Raw genomic sequence first — 16,013 nt, 5'->3', positions numbered from 1 at the left:
TATTTCACACCCTTGGGATCATGAATAGCTTGGGAGTGTTTAAATACAATAACGGTTATGAAATTATTATGGGATTTTAGTCTAGTATTATTGCTTACCGATAATTATGAGTAAGCTGGAGTAACTTGTGGGGACCAGTTGCCATTTATTAAAATTTACATCAAAATTCATAATTTCAATGTTTTAGATATGTATTACTTGTTCCGACGCCATATACAAACCTCGTAATCATTTAATATAGAATAGGAATTTGCTTCAGCTCAGCTGAAACAGCCGGAGAGAAAGAAAAGCAGGCAGTTGTGCTGATTGGTTGGCTGGCGGTATGGGGCGGAGCTTAGGTCCGCCCCACCCCCACAGCCAGCCCGCTTTCCTCTTTCACTCGCTTCGGCTCAATGTGGATGGTTGCCTATTCTCCGCTCTCTACGCTACAGCCTTTTGCCTTCTTTTGTGCTTGTGTACTAGAGATTGGTCTTTGTTATGAAAGAGAAAGTTACTCTTAAAATGCGATGTTGTGCAGGCCGTGGCGGGCGTTGCAGTGGGTGGCGTTCGTCACCTTCTGTAGACCCGCACACGCTCTGCTCGACATGCAGGGGAAAACCTTGCTCTCAAGGTTCTCCTTGCCGTAGTGTGAATCCTGGCTGCCATTTTGGGAAGCCCGGATTCTCAGCCTGTCGGGATTTTCCCGGGTTTCGCCAGGGGAGCGGTTAACCTTAGCGCTTCCGCTATTTCGGCGATCCCAAGAGACACCTGACAGGTTGCTGTTACTGATGACGATACGTTACGCGGTAAGAAGGGGGAATTTTGGCCGTCTCTCGGATTATCAGGTAAGCTTGACTTAAATTTGTTAAGACGCCGTTTAAATATGGCGGACGAGCTTCAACAACGTCATTTGAATGATACGACTGTTGATGAACACATGAAGGTAATTGAGTATGTAACAGGGTTGCCAGGTTGGCCTTTTTCATCTAAAGACATCAAATTTGGCCTTTTTTTGTTTGAAATTGGTTAGCCTTCAGCAATATCATAAAAGGTTGGCCTTAAAGGCTATACCTTTGGCCTTTTTTAACTTCTTTCAAGCTGCAGCTGATTAAAGTTGGCCTTTTCTCACTTAGGAAACCTGGCAACCCTGGGTTGTAACTTTATTGACTCCCATGTTCACTGATGCCACTGTTGTTGTTGACTATGTACCTGATAAAGCATTTGTTCCTGGCAAAATGCAAACTTTTTTCAAGGGTAAAATAATTGCAGACTCCCTGTTAAAACAAGGGAGAGTAAGGTTTTAATCACTGAGATTTCTTTAACGACTGATGGCAAATCCTTTACAGCTTTGCCCGCAAATCAGTTAAAATTGAAATCTCCCAAATCTTCTGCTGATAAGCAGTTTAAATTAAAATCTGCCAAATCTCCTGCTGATAAGCAGTTAACATTAAAATCTGCCAATTTCCGGCTGATATAATATGTTTTTCAGGTTCACCGACCACGGCTCACCCACAGACATGGCTCAGGTTGTTCATCCTCGTCCAGTGTTGTCTACTGTTGCCTTGACCAACGTTCCAGCACCTTGGTGGGGGCACAAGAAGAGGAAGTCTGGGCGGTATTCCTCTTCCAGTTCCTCCTCCTCTTCGTCTTCATCTTCTGACTCTGACTCTTCTCCCCCAGGGGAAAGAGGAAGGGGAAGAAGAGGAAAGTGAAGAGGGCCAGGAAGGCCAGTCGCAGTCGAAGGGACATGGCGCCCCGAGACACCTCTTCTCCTCTGGAGAATGAGGGCGATGTGCGAGATTCCCATGTTCCCCGCACTAGTGGGATTGTTCACAGCGAATCTCGCGCAAGGCCTCCATGCACGACATCCGCGCTCGAGGGCGTAGGTATCGTCTCCCAGAGCACGGCGACGGGGTCCTCGGGCCCCCGATCTAGTACTCAGACTCTAATTGAACCGTTCTTGAGCGGAGAAAGGAGAGTCCTGGCTTCGGCACGAGAAATCTCAGCTGTGGTCTCTCGTGAAGAATCCGCGGTTCGCACGACTACCTCCACGGGGTAGCCACGCGGACCAGCTCAGCGTGTGTCGCGTGAGCAGGGAGCAGGCCCAGACAGTCGCGCACTCGACCCGCGCGACTCGGGCCTGGCATGAAGCCACCTTGCGGCTCAGCCCGCGGCATGGGGGCCAGTCGTGCACGATCAGGCTAGCTCTCACGCTTATCAGCCACGAGAGATGCAGCCAACCCCCATGTTTTCTGGCCATGTAACAGGTGAGGCCGTGCGCACCACTCGCACGACTAACCTGTCTACACCTCCTGGTGTGAGCGCTGCAGTTCCCAGCGACCCCGCTCATGCTCAAGCTCCTTCGGGAGCTTCGTGGGGCTCGCAGCGACCAGTCACGCACTCTGACGCAGTGGGAACCTCGATGCATTCCGTCGTGGATGAACCCTGCCAGGGTCCTTCCTCGACTCCTGAATACACGCCTGGTTCGGTCCTAGGACCAGAGCAAGGGTATTCATGGGGGATGTCATCACCCGTGCAGCATGTCGCTTCCCCTACACCTACGGATGTAGCGGGACCGAGGGATCAGCCACTTCCACGACCTTCACCGGCCGTGGAGACGGAAGATCCCGAGGTGGAGTCGCAGTTCCTAGAGGTCATTAACCCCATGCGAGAGATTAATGGCCTCTCGCCTCCTCCTGTGGTAGTGTCTGAGATAAGTGTACAGCCTTGGAGATCCTATGGTAAGCTCCCGAAGGCAGTTTATGGCCCCTCACACTACCCTGGTTGAGACAGGCTGCTTGAGCATTGGACCGAGTGAATGACCAGATCGCAGGACCTGGTGACTAGCTTAGGCCAAGGTTCGAACAGGCTTCTCCCTCATCCACTCCAGTGACAGAAGAGGTACTATGTCACAAAGTCTTCTGTGTCTTGTCCTCTCCCTCTCAACCCCGCGGTCGGAGCGCTTGCTGTGGGTTCCTCGGTCGAGAGCTTGAAATCCCAGAGAGTGGCCTTCTCGGCCTCTGAGATTTCGACTATGGAATCCATCTCTGTAACTGCTCTCAAGGCTGCTTCGTGGCACGACCACTGGTGTGGTACGGCCACAGTGTTCGCGCGAGACACCAAGCTCGCTAACCCCGAACACATGGAGCAGTACAGGAACCTGCCTTTGTCTGATGGGAGAGCTGTTGCTTTTCTCTTGGACCAGCTTGCTACCTAGTATGCCAATCTGATCCTTATAAAATGTGAGGCAGTAGCCACTCGTTTGGCGAGATAGATTGGTTCAGGAGAGGCCATGGCACTCAGGAACTTTCCTCTTAGAGCTGCAACTTCTCTCTTTCCACCAGAGGAAGTTCGGGCCGCGCAGGATAAATGGCGCCTCGACTCGGAGGACTCTATTATCCACCAGGCGCAAGCTGTGAGTTTCAAGGGACCTGATCCCGCGAAACCGTCCGCAGCCAGGCCAAGTCAGGCCAAGCCCACGGGAAGGGGCAAGAGTACCACTGGTCGTGCTCCTGCTGCTCCTGTGCAGCCGCCGAGACCTGCTGCTGCTGCTCCTGTGCAGCCAAGACCTGCTCCTGTTCTGAAGGGTTCTGCCCCTAAACAGATCTTTCAGCCTCCCTTGGGAGCTCCGCCACATCGGGGAAAGAACAGGGGCAAGCAAGGGAAAGGGAAACGCTGAAATTGGCTTTCCACTTCCCATGCTGCAGAGGGTACAAGGATGACTATCGCGCCATTGGGCGATGTGGCAGCACCTCGGGGCCGAGGAATGGGTAGTGTCGACCCTTCGCGAAGGGTACAAGCTCCCATTTGTGCTTCATCTGCCCCCCCTATCCTCCACTCCAATAGCGTTCCACACATACGCTCCAACATCCCTGAAGGCTCTGGCCTTGGAGGCGGAGGTCCAGGAAATGTTGGAGAAGGATGCGCTAGAAGTTGTACACGATCAGTCACCAGGAGGTTGGAGACTGATCATCAACCTTTTACCACTGAACAAGTTTGTTCTGCAAACTGCGTTCAAGATGCTAACAGTTCGCATTGTGCTGTTAGCCATCAGGCAGTAAGACTTTATGCTTTCAACAGACTTGAAGGACGCGTACTTTCAAGTACCAGTTCATCGGTCGTCTAGAAAGTACCTCCGATTCACCTTCCAGGGCACAATTTACCAGTTCAAAATACTGTGCTTAGGACTGTGCACAGCTCCCCAAGTGTTCACGCGAGTGTTCACGACGGTAGCAGCTTGGGACCACTCGAGGGGCATCCGCATACTGATGTACCTCGATGACTGGCTGATTTTCGCTCCCTCGCAGGAGCAGTTGAGTCAGGATCGAGACTCGCTTCTGGCAGTCTGTCGCGATCTGGGGATCGTGGTGAACTGCGAGAAGTCGAACCTCATTCTCAAGCAGAAGGTGAAGTATCTGGGAATGCTGATCGACTCGGCATTCCAGCCCTCCAGAGGCAAGCGCTTCTAGGTCACCTCTCCTCACTGGAGAAGCTCGTTCCTTTTGGGCGGATCCATCTCCGCTCCCTTCAGTGGTAGCTGATGGAGCAGTGGTCGGCAGCCACCGATCCTCCCTCTCATTCGGTCCTCATGGAACACGAGGTAAGAGAGGATCTCCTTTGCTGGCTAAACGAGGAGAACCTCATGAGAGGGTTTTCTCATAAACCCTCCTCCCCCTCAGTTCTGTCTGTTCACAGACGGGTCCACGGAAGGTTGGGGTGCACACCTGGACGACTTGGTCGTGTCAGGTGTGTGGTCGGAAGAGAAGAAACACCTGCACATCAACGTGCTGGAAATGATGGCAGTCTCAAGAGCACTCTTTCATTTCCAGGCCCATTGGAGAGAGCACTCGGTAGTGCTGATGAGCGACAACACGTCCGTGGTCGCGCACGTCAACAAGCAAGGGGGCATGTTCTCACGAGGCAGGTGTTTCTATGGGCAGAGAGTCAACACGTAACCTTGTCAGCCAGGTATATTCCAGGCAAGAGAAGTGTTCGGGCAGACGCTCTAAGTCGCAGAAACCAGGTAATAGAGGCTGATTGGTCTCTTCACCCTTGGGTCGCGAGTAGAGTACTCGACCTCTGGGGAAAACCATGCATCGACCTTTTGCAACACGGCACAACTCCAAGCTTGCTGTGTTTTGCTCTCCAGTACCAGATCTCGCGACTGCGTTTGAGGACGCACTGCAACATCCTTGGGATCTACTAGATTGCTTCACGTTTCGCCCCCCCCCCCCCCCCTTTTTGCTTGCTTAGCGCAGTCCTGTACCATGTCCTAGTAGCTCCAGGATTCAGGATGACTCTCATTGCTCCACTATGGCCACACATGGAGTGGTTTCCCGATCTGTTGTCGCTCCTGGTCGAGGCACCGCAAAAGCTACCACACTGGCCCAATCTCCTTCGGCAACCGTTGTCGAACAGGTACCACCAAGCAGTGCACTCGCTCAGACTTCACGCGTGGAGACTATTCAGCATCTCCTCAGAACGCGAGACTTTTCGCGACTCGCTGCGAGAGACATGTCAGAGTACCTTAGAAGATCCTCCTCCTCAGTCTACCAGGGAAGTGGTTGGTCTTCTGTGATTGGTGTAGTGGAAGGGGTATCTCTCCAGTCGGAGCCTCTCTGACTCAGATCGCAGACTTCCTAGTCTTTCTTCGCAGAGATAAGCTCCTTTCGGTTTCTGCCATTAAAGGGTACAGGTCTGCCCTTACAATGGTGTTCCGTCTGAGGGGCATAGATATCTCCAATGCCCTGGGGATTTCTGTGCTCATTAAGAGCTTCGAACAGTCGGGTTCCCCGAGGAAACTTAGAGTTCCCCAGTGGGATGTCACCTTAATTCTCGGGTCGCTTACTCGTGTTCTGTATGAACCCTTGAGCCGTGCCTCAAACAAGCACTTAACCTTTAGGACTGTTTTTTCTGCTAGCCTTAGCATTGGTGAAGAAAGTCGGGGAGTTACACGGCCTCTCCTGTAATGTCACTCACGCAGAGGGTTGGAAGGAGATCTCCTTGAGTTTTGAGCCAGAGTTTGTGGCCAAGACTCAGAACCCAGCGATCCACGATCCCAGGTTCGAGGCCTTCACTATTCCTTTCTTACCGGATGTGGCGGTTCAGGTGAGAGGCTTCTCTGTCCCGTCAGGTGTCTCCGGCGCTATCTTAAGCGAACTCGGCATCTCGGACCTGAATGTCGATGACTTCGTTAGCACCGGCAGAGCCAAGAGGGAGGTGTCGAGGAACACGATATCCTTCTGGATCCGTGAGACCATCCGCAAGGCATATGAGACTTCCTCAAGAGTCCAAGCACCAGCGAGGGTTTAAACTCACGAGAACAGGGGCATTGCCGCCACATTCGCTTTCAAGAGAAATCTTGCAGTGGGCCAAGTGCTGAAGGCTGGCGTTGGGAAATGCCAGACCACCTTTATGGCCTTTTACTTGAGGGAGTTTACGCACAAGTCCTTGGACACCTTTGATCTTGGCCCTGTGGTTGCGGCTCAAGCTATTGTCTGACAATCTCCAGTTCCTCTGGGACAGAGAAGTCTCTTGTCTTGATTTTATGGTATGTTTGGCAGTGTGAAAGCAGTCTGCAGGTGATCTGCCTTTCTCTGTCTCCTCCCTTGGAGTTCCATACATCAAGACAATTCTTCCCAGGTAAGATTGCTAGAGTTTGTTTACAAGTACCTGTATTCTCCCCCCTTCTTCTGCAAGGCAGGGAAGACGGTGGATGTATAAACCCTTTGCCTTTTGGTTTTGGAGTTTCATCCAGTCACTGTGACCCTAGGGTCGAGTGTCTCTTACGTTCACGCTCTCTGGTCGCACGATGCTCTTACACATCGCGCAGCGGCTCCCAGTCCCTCAAACCATACCATCATCATGTCGGGTCAAGAGACAGGGGTGGGTGGATTTTGTCCTCTGCTCTCAATCGAGACCAGTTCTATATCCGGGAAGTTAGCTGTCCACAAGAAGCAAAGGCAGACCTCCCACCAACCAGTGAGTCTTCCTATATTAAATGATTATGAGCTTTGTATATCGCGTCGGAACAAATGACAATTTGTCCTAAATTGTATTTTTCCTGTAATCATTTAATATAAATTCCCGCCTCTACCACCCCCTCTCATGTTCCACATTGAGCCTAAAGCGTTTGAATGAGGAAAGCGGGCTGGCGGTGGGGGGGTGGGGGAGCTAAGCTCCGCCCCATACCGCCACCCGACCAATCAGCACAACTGCATGCTTTTCTTTCTCTCCGGCTGTTTCAGCTGAGCTGAAGCGAATTCCTATCCTATATTAAATGATTACGGGTTTGTATAGCTAGGAAAAATACAATTTAGGATAAATTGTCATATTTTCATACTAAAGTTCTGTATCATTCAGATCAGACCAAAATATTTTTGTAAAAATATTCTAAAATGTTTTTATTTAAAAAATATATCAATTGTTGTGGAAATTATAACATGATATCTTTATGTTGTAGAAATTATGGTATCTTTGTTATACAAATTTTTGTTAGAACAAAATTAAGAAAAATTGATAGCATATTTTTACAATTCTTTTTTTTTTTCGAAATGCTTAAAACTTAGATACAGTATTTCATAAAAATAAAAATTCACCTCCACCAACTGAAATATTGTGAGAATCAATAGAACTCGCACCAGGTGATTCAAGGGGGGAAGAGTATACGGTAATTGAGAAAATTAAATTTTTGGTTTAAAGTTGAAAGCTCACACTTCTGAGATATAAGCAATGTGACCTAGAGGTAAGACTCATCATTTAAGATTTCATAAATCATAGTACAGTAAAGCTGTAATAATTGCGCTTAATCTAGAAAGATTAAGCGCAATTATTACAGCTTTACGGTACTATGATTTATATCTTAAATGACGAGTCTTACCTCTAGGTCACATTTAAATCAATATGGGAAAAAATACTTTAAAACAACTTTATTTATACAGTACTGGTTAATATAATAGAAAATGTACATACCTATGTAGAGGTTATCATCTGTAAGTACTCCAGACACAACACAATCAGGGTCTTTCAAAATGTGACAAAGTCTTATTTTAAGTTCTTTAGTTTCCAGATCATCTTCCAATGTGTTATTAGCATCTATATAAAATTCCTCTGGAACACGAAGTGATGACTTTCCATCTACTGATAGAAGTTGATTTAACTGAAGTAACTGTCTACTTGTAATATGGCTTTTTGAAAACTTTACCACATATCTGTAACAAACAGAAAAAATATAGTATCTAATATTCATGCTTCATACATACAATACTCTATCTTACATATGATATACTGCTTGAAACTCTGCAGTGTTAGACGTGTACAGTGTCTTCACTAGCTGAGATTAGGAGGAAGGCAATCTCCATAATAAAAATTTTGTATTTAGGTGTCAAGGTATCTTAAATTTGTTATCTATTATGTTAATGTACATATTTCATATCTAACTAGAGGGGCACTCAGTATCGTGCAGACCTCCACACCACGGCAGCTTATTTCTCGACCTTGACCTTTGATCTAGGACTTTCTAAATTGAATCACTTACATGTCTCAACATGTTATTTTCATTAGTAAAATAAATTTTTGAATATACTTACCCGATAATCATGTAGCTGTCAACTCCGTTGCCCGACAGAAATCTACGGACGGGATACGCCAGCGATCGCTATACAAGAGGGGGGTGTACTCACCAGCGCCATCTGTGGTCAGGTACTCCAGTACTTCTTGTCAACACCACCTCAATTTTTTCCTCGGTCCACTGGTTCTCTATGGGGAGGAAGGGTGGGTCAATTAAATCATGATTATCGGGTAAGTATATTCAAAAATTTATTTTACTAATGAAAATAACATTTTTCAATATTAATCTTACCCGATAATCATGTAGCTGATTCACACCCAGGGGGGTGGGTGAAAACCAGTGTACATGTTAATCAAGAAGCTAAGTATCCCGTATTTCATTTTTATCAGTTATTCAAAATAACAAATGAAATTATAAGTACCTGGTAAGGAAGTCGACTTGAACCATTACTCTGCCTTTAATAAGTACGTCTTCCTTACTGAGCGCAGCGGTCCTCTTAGGAGGCTGAACAACTCTTAGGTGCTGAAGTATAAAGGGCTGCAACCCATACTAAAGGACCTCATCACAACCTCTAACCTAGGCGCTTCTCAAGAAAGAATTGACCACCCGCCAAATCAACTAGGATGCGGAAGGCTTCTTAGCCCACCGTACAACCCAAAACAACAATAAAAGCATTCAAGAGAAAGGTTAAAAAGGTTATGGGATTATGGGAATGTAGTGGCTGAGCCCTCACCTACTACTGCACTCGCTGCTACGAATGGTCCCAGGGTGTAGCAGTTCTCTTAAAGAGACTGGACATCTTTGAGATAGAAAGATGCAAACACTGACTTGCTCCTCCAATAGGTTGCATCCATAATACTCTGCAGAGAACGGTTCTGTTTGAAGGCCACTGAAGTAGCCACAGCTCTCACTTCATGTGTCCTTACCTTCAGCAAAGCAAGGTCTTCATCCTTCATGTGAGAATGAGCTTCTCTAATCAGAAGCCTTATGTAATAAGAAACTGCGTTCTTAGACATAGGCAGCGAAGGTTTCTTAATAGCACACCATAAGGCCTCTGATTGTCCTCGCAAGGGTTTTGACCTTTTAAGATAGTACTTAAGAGCTCTGACAGGGCAAAGTACTCTCTCCCGTTCGTTACCCACCATGTTGGAAAGGCTAGGAATTTCGAACGATTTAGGCCAAGGACGTGAAGGAAGCTCATTTTTTGCCAAAAAACCGAGCTGTAAGGAACATGTAGCCGTTTCAGATGTGAAACCTATGTTCCTGCTGAAGGCGTGAACCTCACTTACTCTTTTGGCTGTTGCAAGGCAGACGAGGAAAAGAGTTTTGAGAGTGAGGTCTTTGAAAGAGGCTGACTGGAGAGGTTCAAATCTAGATGACATAAGGAACCTTAGGACTACGTCTAGATTCCAGCCTGGAGTGGACAACCGACGTTCTTTAGAGGTCTCAAAAGACCTAAGGATGTCCTGCAGATCTTTGTTGGAGGAAAGATCCAAGCCTCTGTGGCGGAAAACCGCTGCCAACATACTTCTGTACCCCTTGATCGTAGGAGCTGAAAGAGATCTAACATTCCTAAGATGTAACAGGAAGTCAGCAACTTGGGTTACAGTGGTACTGGTAGAGGAAACTGCATTGGTTCTGCACCAGCTTCGGAAGACTTCCCACTTAGATTGATAGACTCTGCGAGTGGATATCCTCCTTGCTCTGGCAATCGCTCTGGCTGCCTCCTTCGAAAAGCCTCTAGCTCTAGAGTCTTTCGATAGTCTGAAGGCAGTCAGACGAAGAGCGTGGAGGCTTGGGTGTACCTTCTTTACGTGAGGTTGACGTAGAAGGTCCACTCTTAGAGGGAGAGTCCTGGGAACGTCGACCAGCCATTGCAGTACCTCTGTGAACCATTCTCTTGCAGGCCAAAGGGGAGCAACCAACGTCAGCCGTGTCCCTTCGTGAGAGACGAACTTCTGAAGAACCCTGTTGATGATCTTGAACGGCGGGAATGCATACAGGTCGAGGTGGGACCAATCCAGCAGAAAAGCATCCACGTGAACTGCTGCTGGGTCTGGAATCGGGGAACAGTACAATGGGAGCCTCTTGGTCATCGAGGTAGCGAACAGATCTATAGTTGGCTGACCCCACAGGGCCCAAAGTCTGCTGCACACGTTCTTGTGAAGGGTCCATTCTGTGGGGATGACTTGACCCTTCCTGCTGAGGCGATCTGCCGAGACATTCATATCGCCCTGAATGAACCTCGTTACCAGCGTGAGCTTTCGACTTTTAGACCAAATGAGGAGGTCCCTTGCGATCTCGAACAGCTTCCTCGAATGAGTCCCTCCCTGCTTGGAGATGTACGCCAAGGCTGTGGTGTTGTCGGAGTTCACCTCCACCACCTTGTTTAGCAGGAGGGACTTGAAGTTCATTAAGGCCAGATGAACTGCCAACAACTCCTTGCAATTGATGTGAAGCGTTTCCTGTTCCTGGTTCCATGTCCCCGAGCATTCCTGTCCGTCCAATGTCGCGCCCCAGCCCGAGTCTGATGCGTCCGAGTAGAGATGAAGGTCGGGGGTCTGAACAGCTAATGAGAGACCCTCCTTGAGAAGAATGTTGTTCTTCCACCACGTTAGAGTAGCCCTCATCTCTTTGGAAACAGGAATAGAGACCGCCTCGAGCGTCATATCCTTGTTCCAGTGAGCTGCTAGATGGTACTGAAGGGGGCGGAGGTGGAGTCTCCCTAACTCGATGAACAGGGCTATCGATGAAAGAGTCCCTGTTAGACTCATCCACTGCCTCACCGAGCATCGGTTCTTCTTCAGCATGCTCAGGATGCACTCTAGGGCTTGGTTGATTCTTGGGGCCGACGGAAAAGCCCGAAAAGCTCGACTCTGAATCTCCATTCCCAGGTAAACGATGGTTTGGGAAGGAACGAGCTGGGACTTCTCTAAATTGACTAAGAGACCCAGTTCCTTGGTCAAATCCAAAGTCCATCTGAGACTCTCCAGACAGCGACGACTTGTGGGGGCTCTTAAAAGCCAGTCGTCTAAATAAAGGGAGGCTCTGATGTCTGCCAAGTGAAGGAATTTCGCAATATTCCTCATCAGTCGCGTAAACACAAGAGGTGCCGTGCTTAGGCCAAAGCACAGGGCTTGGAATTGGTACACAACCTCTCCAAAGACGAATCTCAGAAAAGGTTGGGAGTCTGGATGGATGGGAACGTGAAAGTAGGCGTCTTTCAGATCCAACGAGACCATCCAGTCCTCCTGCCTGACCGCTGCTAGGACCGACTTCGTCGTCTCCATTGTGAACGTCTGCTTGGTGACATAAGCATTGAGCGCACTGACGTCCAGCACCGGTCTCCAACCTCCTGTCTTCTTGGCCACCAGGAAGAGACGGTTGTAAAAGCCCGGGGATTGATGGTCCCGGACTATCACCACTGCCTCCTTCTGTAACAGGAGCGACACCTCTTGATGTAACGCTAGCCTCTTGTCCTTCTCCTTGTAGTTGGGAGAGAGGTTGATGGGAGACGTGGTCAGAGGGGGATTGCGGCAGAACGGAATTCTGTAACCCTCCCTTAGCCACTTGACCGACTGAGCGTCTGCACCTCTTCTTTCCCAGGCTTGCCAGAAGGTCTTGAGTCTGGCTCCTACAGCTGTCTGGAGAGGAGGGAAGTCAAAGCTTGCTTTTCGTGGACTTGGCACCTTTCTTGGACTTGCCCCTGTGACTGTCTGCACGGGAACTTCCTCGGCTGGGGGCTCTGCCACGAAAGGGCGGAATGAATCTGGTAGCAGGTGTATCAGCCACAGGGGTTCGGTAAGATCTCGGCACTGAAGGTACGATTTTAGCCTTACGTGCTGAAGAGGCCATGAGGTCATGCGTATCTTTCTGGATAAGAGCCGCAGCCATCTCCTTGATTAGCTCCTCCGGAAACAGGAACTTGGAGAGAGGAGCAAACATCAACTTGTGACCTCTGGCAAGGGGTGATACCAGTAGATAAGTAGGAGCATAGATGTTCCCTTTTCTTGAGGACTCCTGAGACAAAAATAGAAGCAAGTTCGCCAGAACCATCGCGAATTGCTCTGTCCATACAGGACATGATCAGCATGGCCGAGTCTTTGTCAGAAGGGGCAGTCTTCTTGCTCAAGGCCCCCAGGCACCAATCGAGGAAATTAAAAATTTCGAAGGCGCGAAAGACTCCCTTCAACAAGTGGTCCAGATCAGAAAAAATCCAGCAGACCTTCGAGCGTCTCATAGCCGACCTACGGGGAGAGTCAACCAAACTTGAGAAGTCGGCCTGGGCAGAGGCAGGGACCCCCAAGCCTGGTTCCTCTCCCGTGGCATACCAGACGCCCAACTTAGAAGCCAGCTTAGGAGGAGGAAACACAAAAGATGTCCTTCCCAGTTGCTGCTTGGACTGCAACCAATCCCCTAAAACCCTCAAAGCTCTCTTTGATGATCTGGCGAGGACAAGCTTGGTGTAGGCAGACGTAATAGGCTGCATGCCTAGAGAAAACTCGGATGGAGGAGAACGAGGGGTTGCAGAAACGAAGTGTTCAGGGTATAACTCTCTGAACAGAGTCAGGACCTTACGAAAGTCTAATGAAGGTGGCGACGCCTTGTGTTCCTCCACATCAGAAGAAGGATCATCCAGGTGAGCAGCTTCATCCTCAGAAACCTCATCTCCTGAGAGTTGAGAAGCGAGAGGTAACGGTATAGCGGTATGCTGAATGGCTGAATCCTGTAGAACGGGTGCATGCGCACTTGCGGATCCATCATCACGCCTCTGCTGAAGAGGATGAGGGCTGGCAATGACAAAGTCATGAGGCTGGGGTGAAGGAGGTTCTGCGGAGGTCTGAGGAGCAAGCGTGGTCAGAAGCGAATGCTGTAAGGCATGAGGCTCATGCTGCATGGTATGCGGTTCATGTTGAATGGGAAGAGGCTCATGCTGCGAAGAATGCGGCTGCTGCATGCGTTGAGGAGGCTGCCTCATAGCATGAGGTTCCTGCCTCAAGGGTTGTGTCTGCCTCAAGGGTTGAGGAGGTTGCTGCGCAGAGAGAGGCTCTTGCTTCAAGGGTTGAGGCGGTTGCCGCATAGCATGAGGCTGCTGCCTCATGGATGGAGGAGGTTGCCGCAACGCATGAGGCTCCTGCCTCATGGGTAGAGGCGGTTGCCGCATAGCATGAGGCTCCTGCCTCAAGGGTTGAGGAGGTTGCCGCATAGCAAGAGGCTCCTGCCTCAAGGAAAGAGGAGGTTGCTGCAAAGCGCTGGTACCTGGCAACTCCCAATGCGGCAGCTCACGCATGGAGGCAGGAGGAGCCTCAACATCATACGTCTGGCAGGGTGGACTGCGCAGAGGTGGAGGAGCGCTCGCAGGAGGAGGTGTGCTAACCTTCTCTGCCTGAAACTCCTGCATCAAAACCGCAAGCTGAGACTGCATTGTCTGCAGCATAGACAACTTGGGATCAACAGAAGTTGGAGCAGAGGCCTGTTGAGGCATCGCTTTACCTCTCTTAGGAGGTGTGCAGTCATCAGATGACTGCGGCGAGTCCGAACTGGCCCAGTGGCTACACCTGGGCCGTTGGACTCGCTCAGCTGGGACCTTACGTTTAAGAGGTCGTGAGACCTGGGTCCAGCGTTTCCTCCTGGAAACTTCTTCCGCAGACGAGGAATTTAAGGGCTCAATCGTCTGGGAGTGGAAGTGACGATCTCTATCAGATACGCCCGCAACCACTGAGGATACAACTGTGCGCCGATCAAGGCCTGCCGAACCCTTTTGCCCTTCGACGTTGCTTCTCCCCTGGGCTTGGGAGCTTGCAAGAGGTCCCGGACTGGGAGGACGACTGGCACGCACAGAAGTATCCTCATGCGCAACACTGACACTGACACTAGGCACAGCACTGGCACTAACACTTCCCACTGCACTTTTCACTTTAAGTTCCTTGACATCTGCCAAGAGAAGATTGTGGTCACTCACTAAAGACTCCACCTTATCACCTAGAGCCTGAATGGCACGTAACATATCCGACATATCAGGCTGAGCACTCGTAATAGGTTCGGGGGTCACCACTACAGGGGAAGGAAAAGGTTGAGGATCATGGGGGGAGGAATAAACCAAAGAGCGAGAAGAACTCCTCCTAACTCTCTCCCTCTCTAACCTAGTCGTATACTTGAGGAATTCATTAAAATCGAATTCCGAAAGCCCAGCACATTCCCCACATCGATCTTCCAACTGACAGGATTTTCCCCTACAGTCGGAACAAACGGTGTGAGGATCAACCGAGGCCTTCGGAAGACGCCTATTACAAGTCCTAACACTACATCGCCTAATTTTAGAAGCTTGAGAGTGGTCGGACATCTTGAATTTAGAGAACAGTCAAGGGGGAATTCCAAAGTAAAGCAAAGATCGTTAACCAATAAATCAATTTAATTCCAAAAGCTATCTAAGCTAAGGGAAAAGCTTCCTGTATAGCGAAGGCTAAATTTTAGAGAAAATACTTCACCAAAACCGTGAACAAAGACTCCAAAATCAACAGCGTATCCAAGTAGGTCTTGCCGGCGGCACGACAGAGGAAAAATTGAGGTGGTGTTGACAAGAAGTACTGGAGTACCTGACCACAGATGGCGCTGGTGAGTACACCCCCCTCTTGTATAGCGATCGCTGGCGTATCCCGTCCGTAGATTTCTGTCGGGCAACGGAGTTGACAGCTACATGATTATCGGGTAAGATTAATATTGAAAAATAACAATTAATCCCTGAAAGTTGTACTACTCTATGAGCAAAATTGTGGCCAGGAAGCTGTTCACACAAACAAACGGGGCCAAAAACATAACCTCCTCCCAACCTCGTTGGCAGAAGTACTTCCAATGTGTACCTATATCTAACTGGAAGACAACATGCTACTTTTCTATAATGTGTATCTATATTTAACTGGAAGACAACATGTCACTTTTCATCCCTGCCAAAAACATTGTACCTCATAGTGCTAGTGGACCTTACAAAGTGCGAAAGGGTTATTATACTTGGCATTAATATTCACTCAAACTTCCATTTTACATTACTGTACATGAAAAGCATATCATCTAAAACAGTAAGAAAACTAGATAATGTTCAAGTTCCTGAGGGCATTCTCACTTGCCTAAATTTTTTTTACACAATATTCTTTATATCCACATTGTGAAGAAAACCTTTGTTCATCCAGTGTGATAAGAGTATTTGTGCAAGGCTAGAAATTGTGCACAAATCAACAATAGTAACAATAGGTCTGCTGTTATTTCTATGAACCTCCCCTGATGTTGATATTGCATCTTCTCCAGAAGCTCAGTTTATAGACTTGTACACGTTTTCTTTCCTATCAAAAGATACATGCCCCAGTAAAATAATGTAACAACCTAGCAGTTAATGGTTGTTAGATTTTTTCCACATTGTTATCATAATACTGTACATCGCAAAAAATATGTACTGTTCAAAAGGTGGGCT

At 48.6% G+C, this 16,013-nt stretch overlaps 1 protein-coding gene across 1 annotated transcript in view; it reads right to left on the bottom strand.

The window, feature by feature from the left end:
- LOC137631741 (uncharacterized) overlaps window positions 1-16,013 on the bottom strand; it is a 220,245-nt gene that overhangs the window by 24,379 nt on the left and 179,853 nt on the right. The window contains exon 10 of the mRNA XM_068363651.1: window positions 7,951-8,189. Within this exon, the coding sequence (XP_068219752.1) occupies window positions 7,951-8,189 (239 nt within the window). The remainder of the gene's footprint in view (window positions 1-7,950; window positions 8,190-16,013) is intronic.

Source organism: Palaemon carinicauda, chromosome 40 (assembly GCF_036898095.1).
Source record: "Palaemon carinicauda isolate YSFRI2023 chromosome 40, ASM3689809v2, whole genome shotgun sequence".
Classification (NCBI taxonomy): Eukaryota; Metazoa; Arthropoda; class Malacostraca; order Decapoda; family Palaemonidae; genus Palaemon; species Palaemon carinicauda.
The sequence above is the reverse complement of the archived record's forward strand: the minus strand, read 5'-3'. Positions and strand labels throughout refer to the sequence as shown.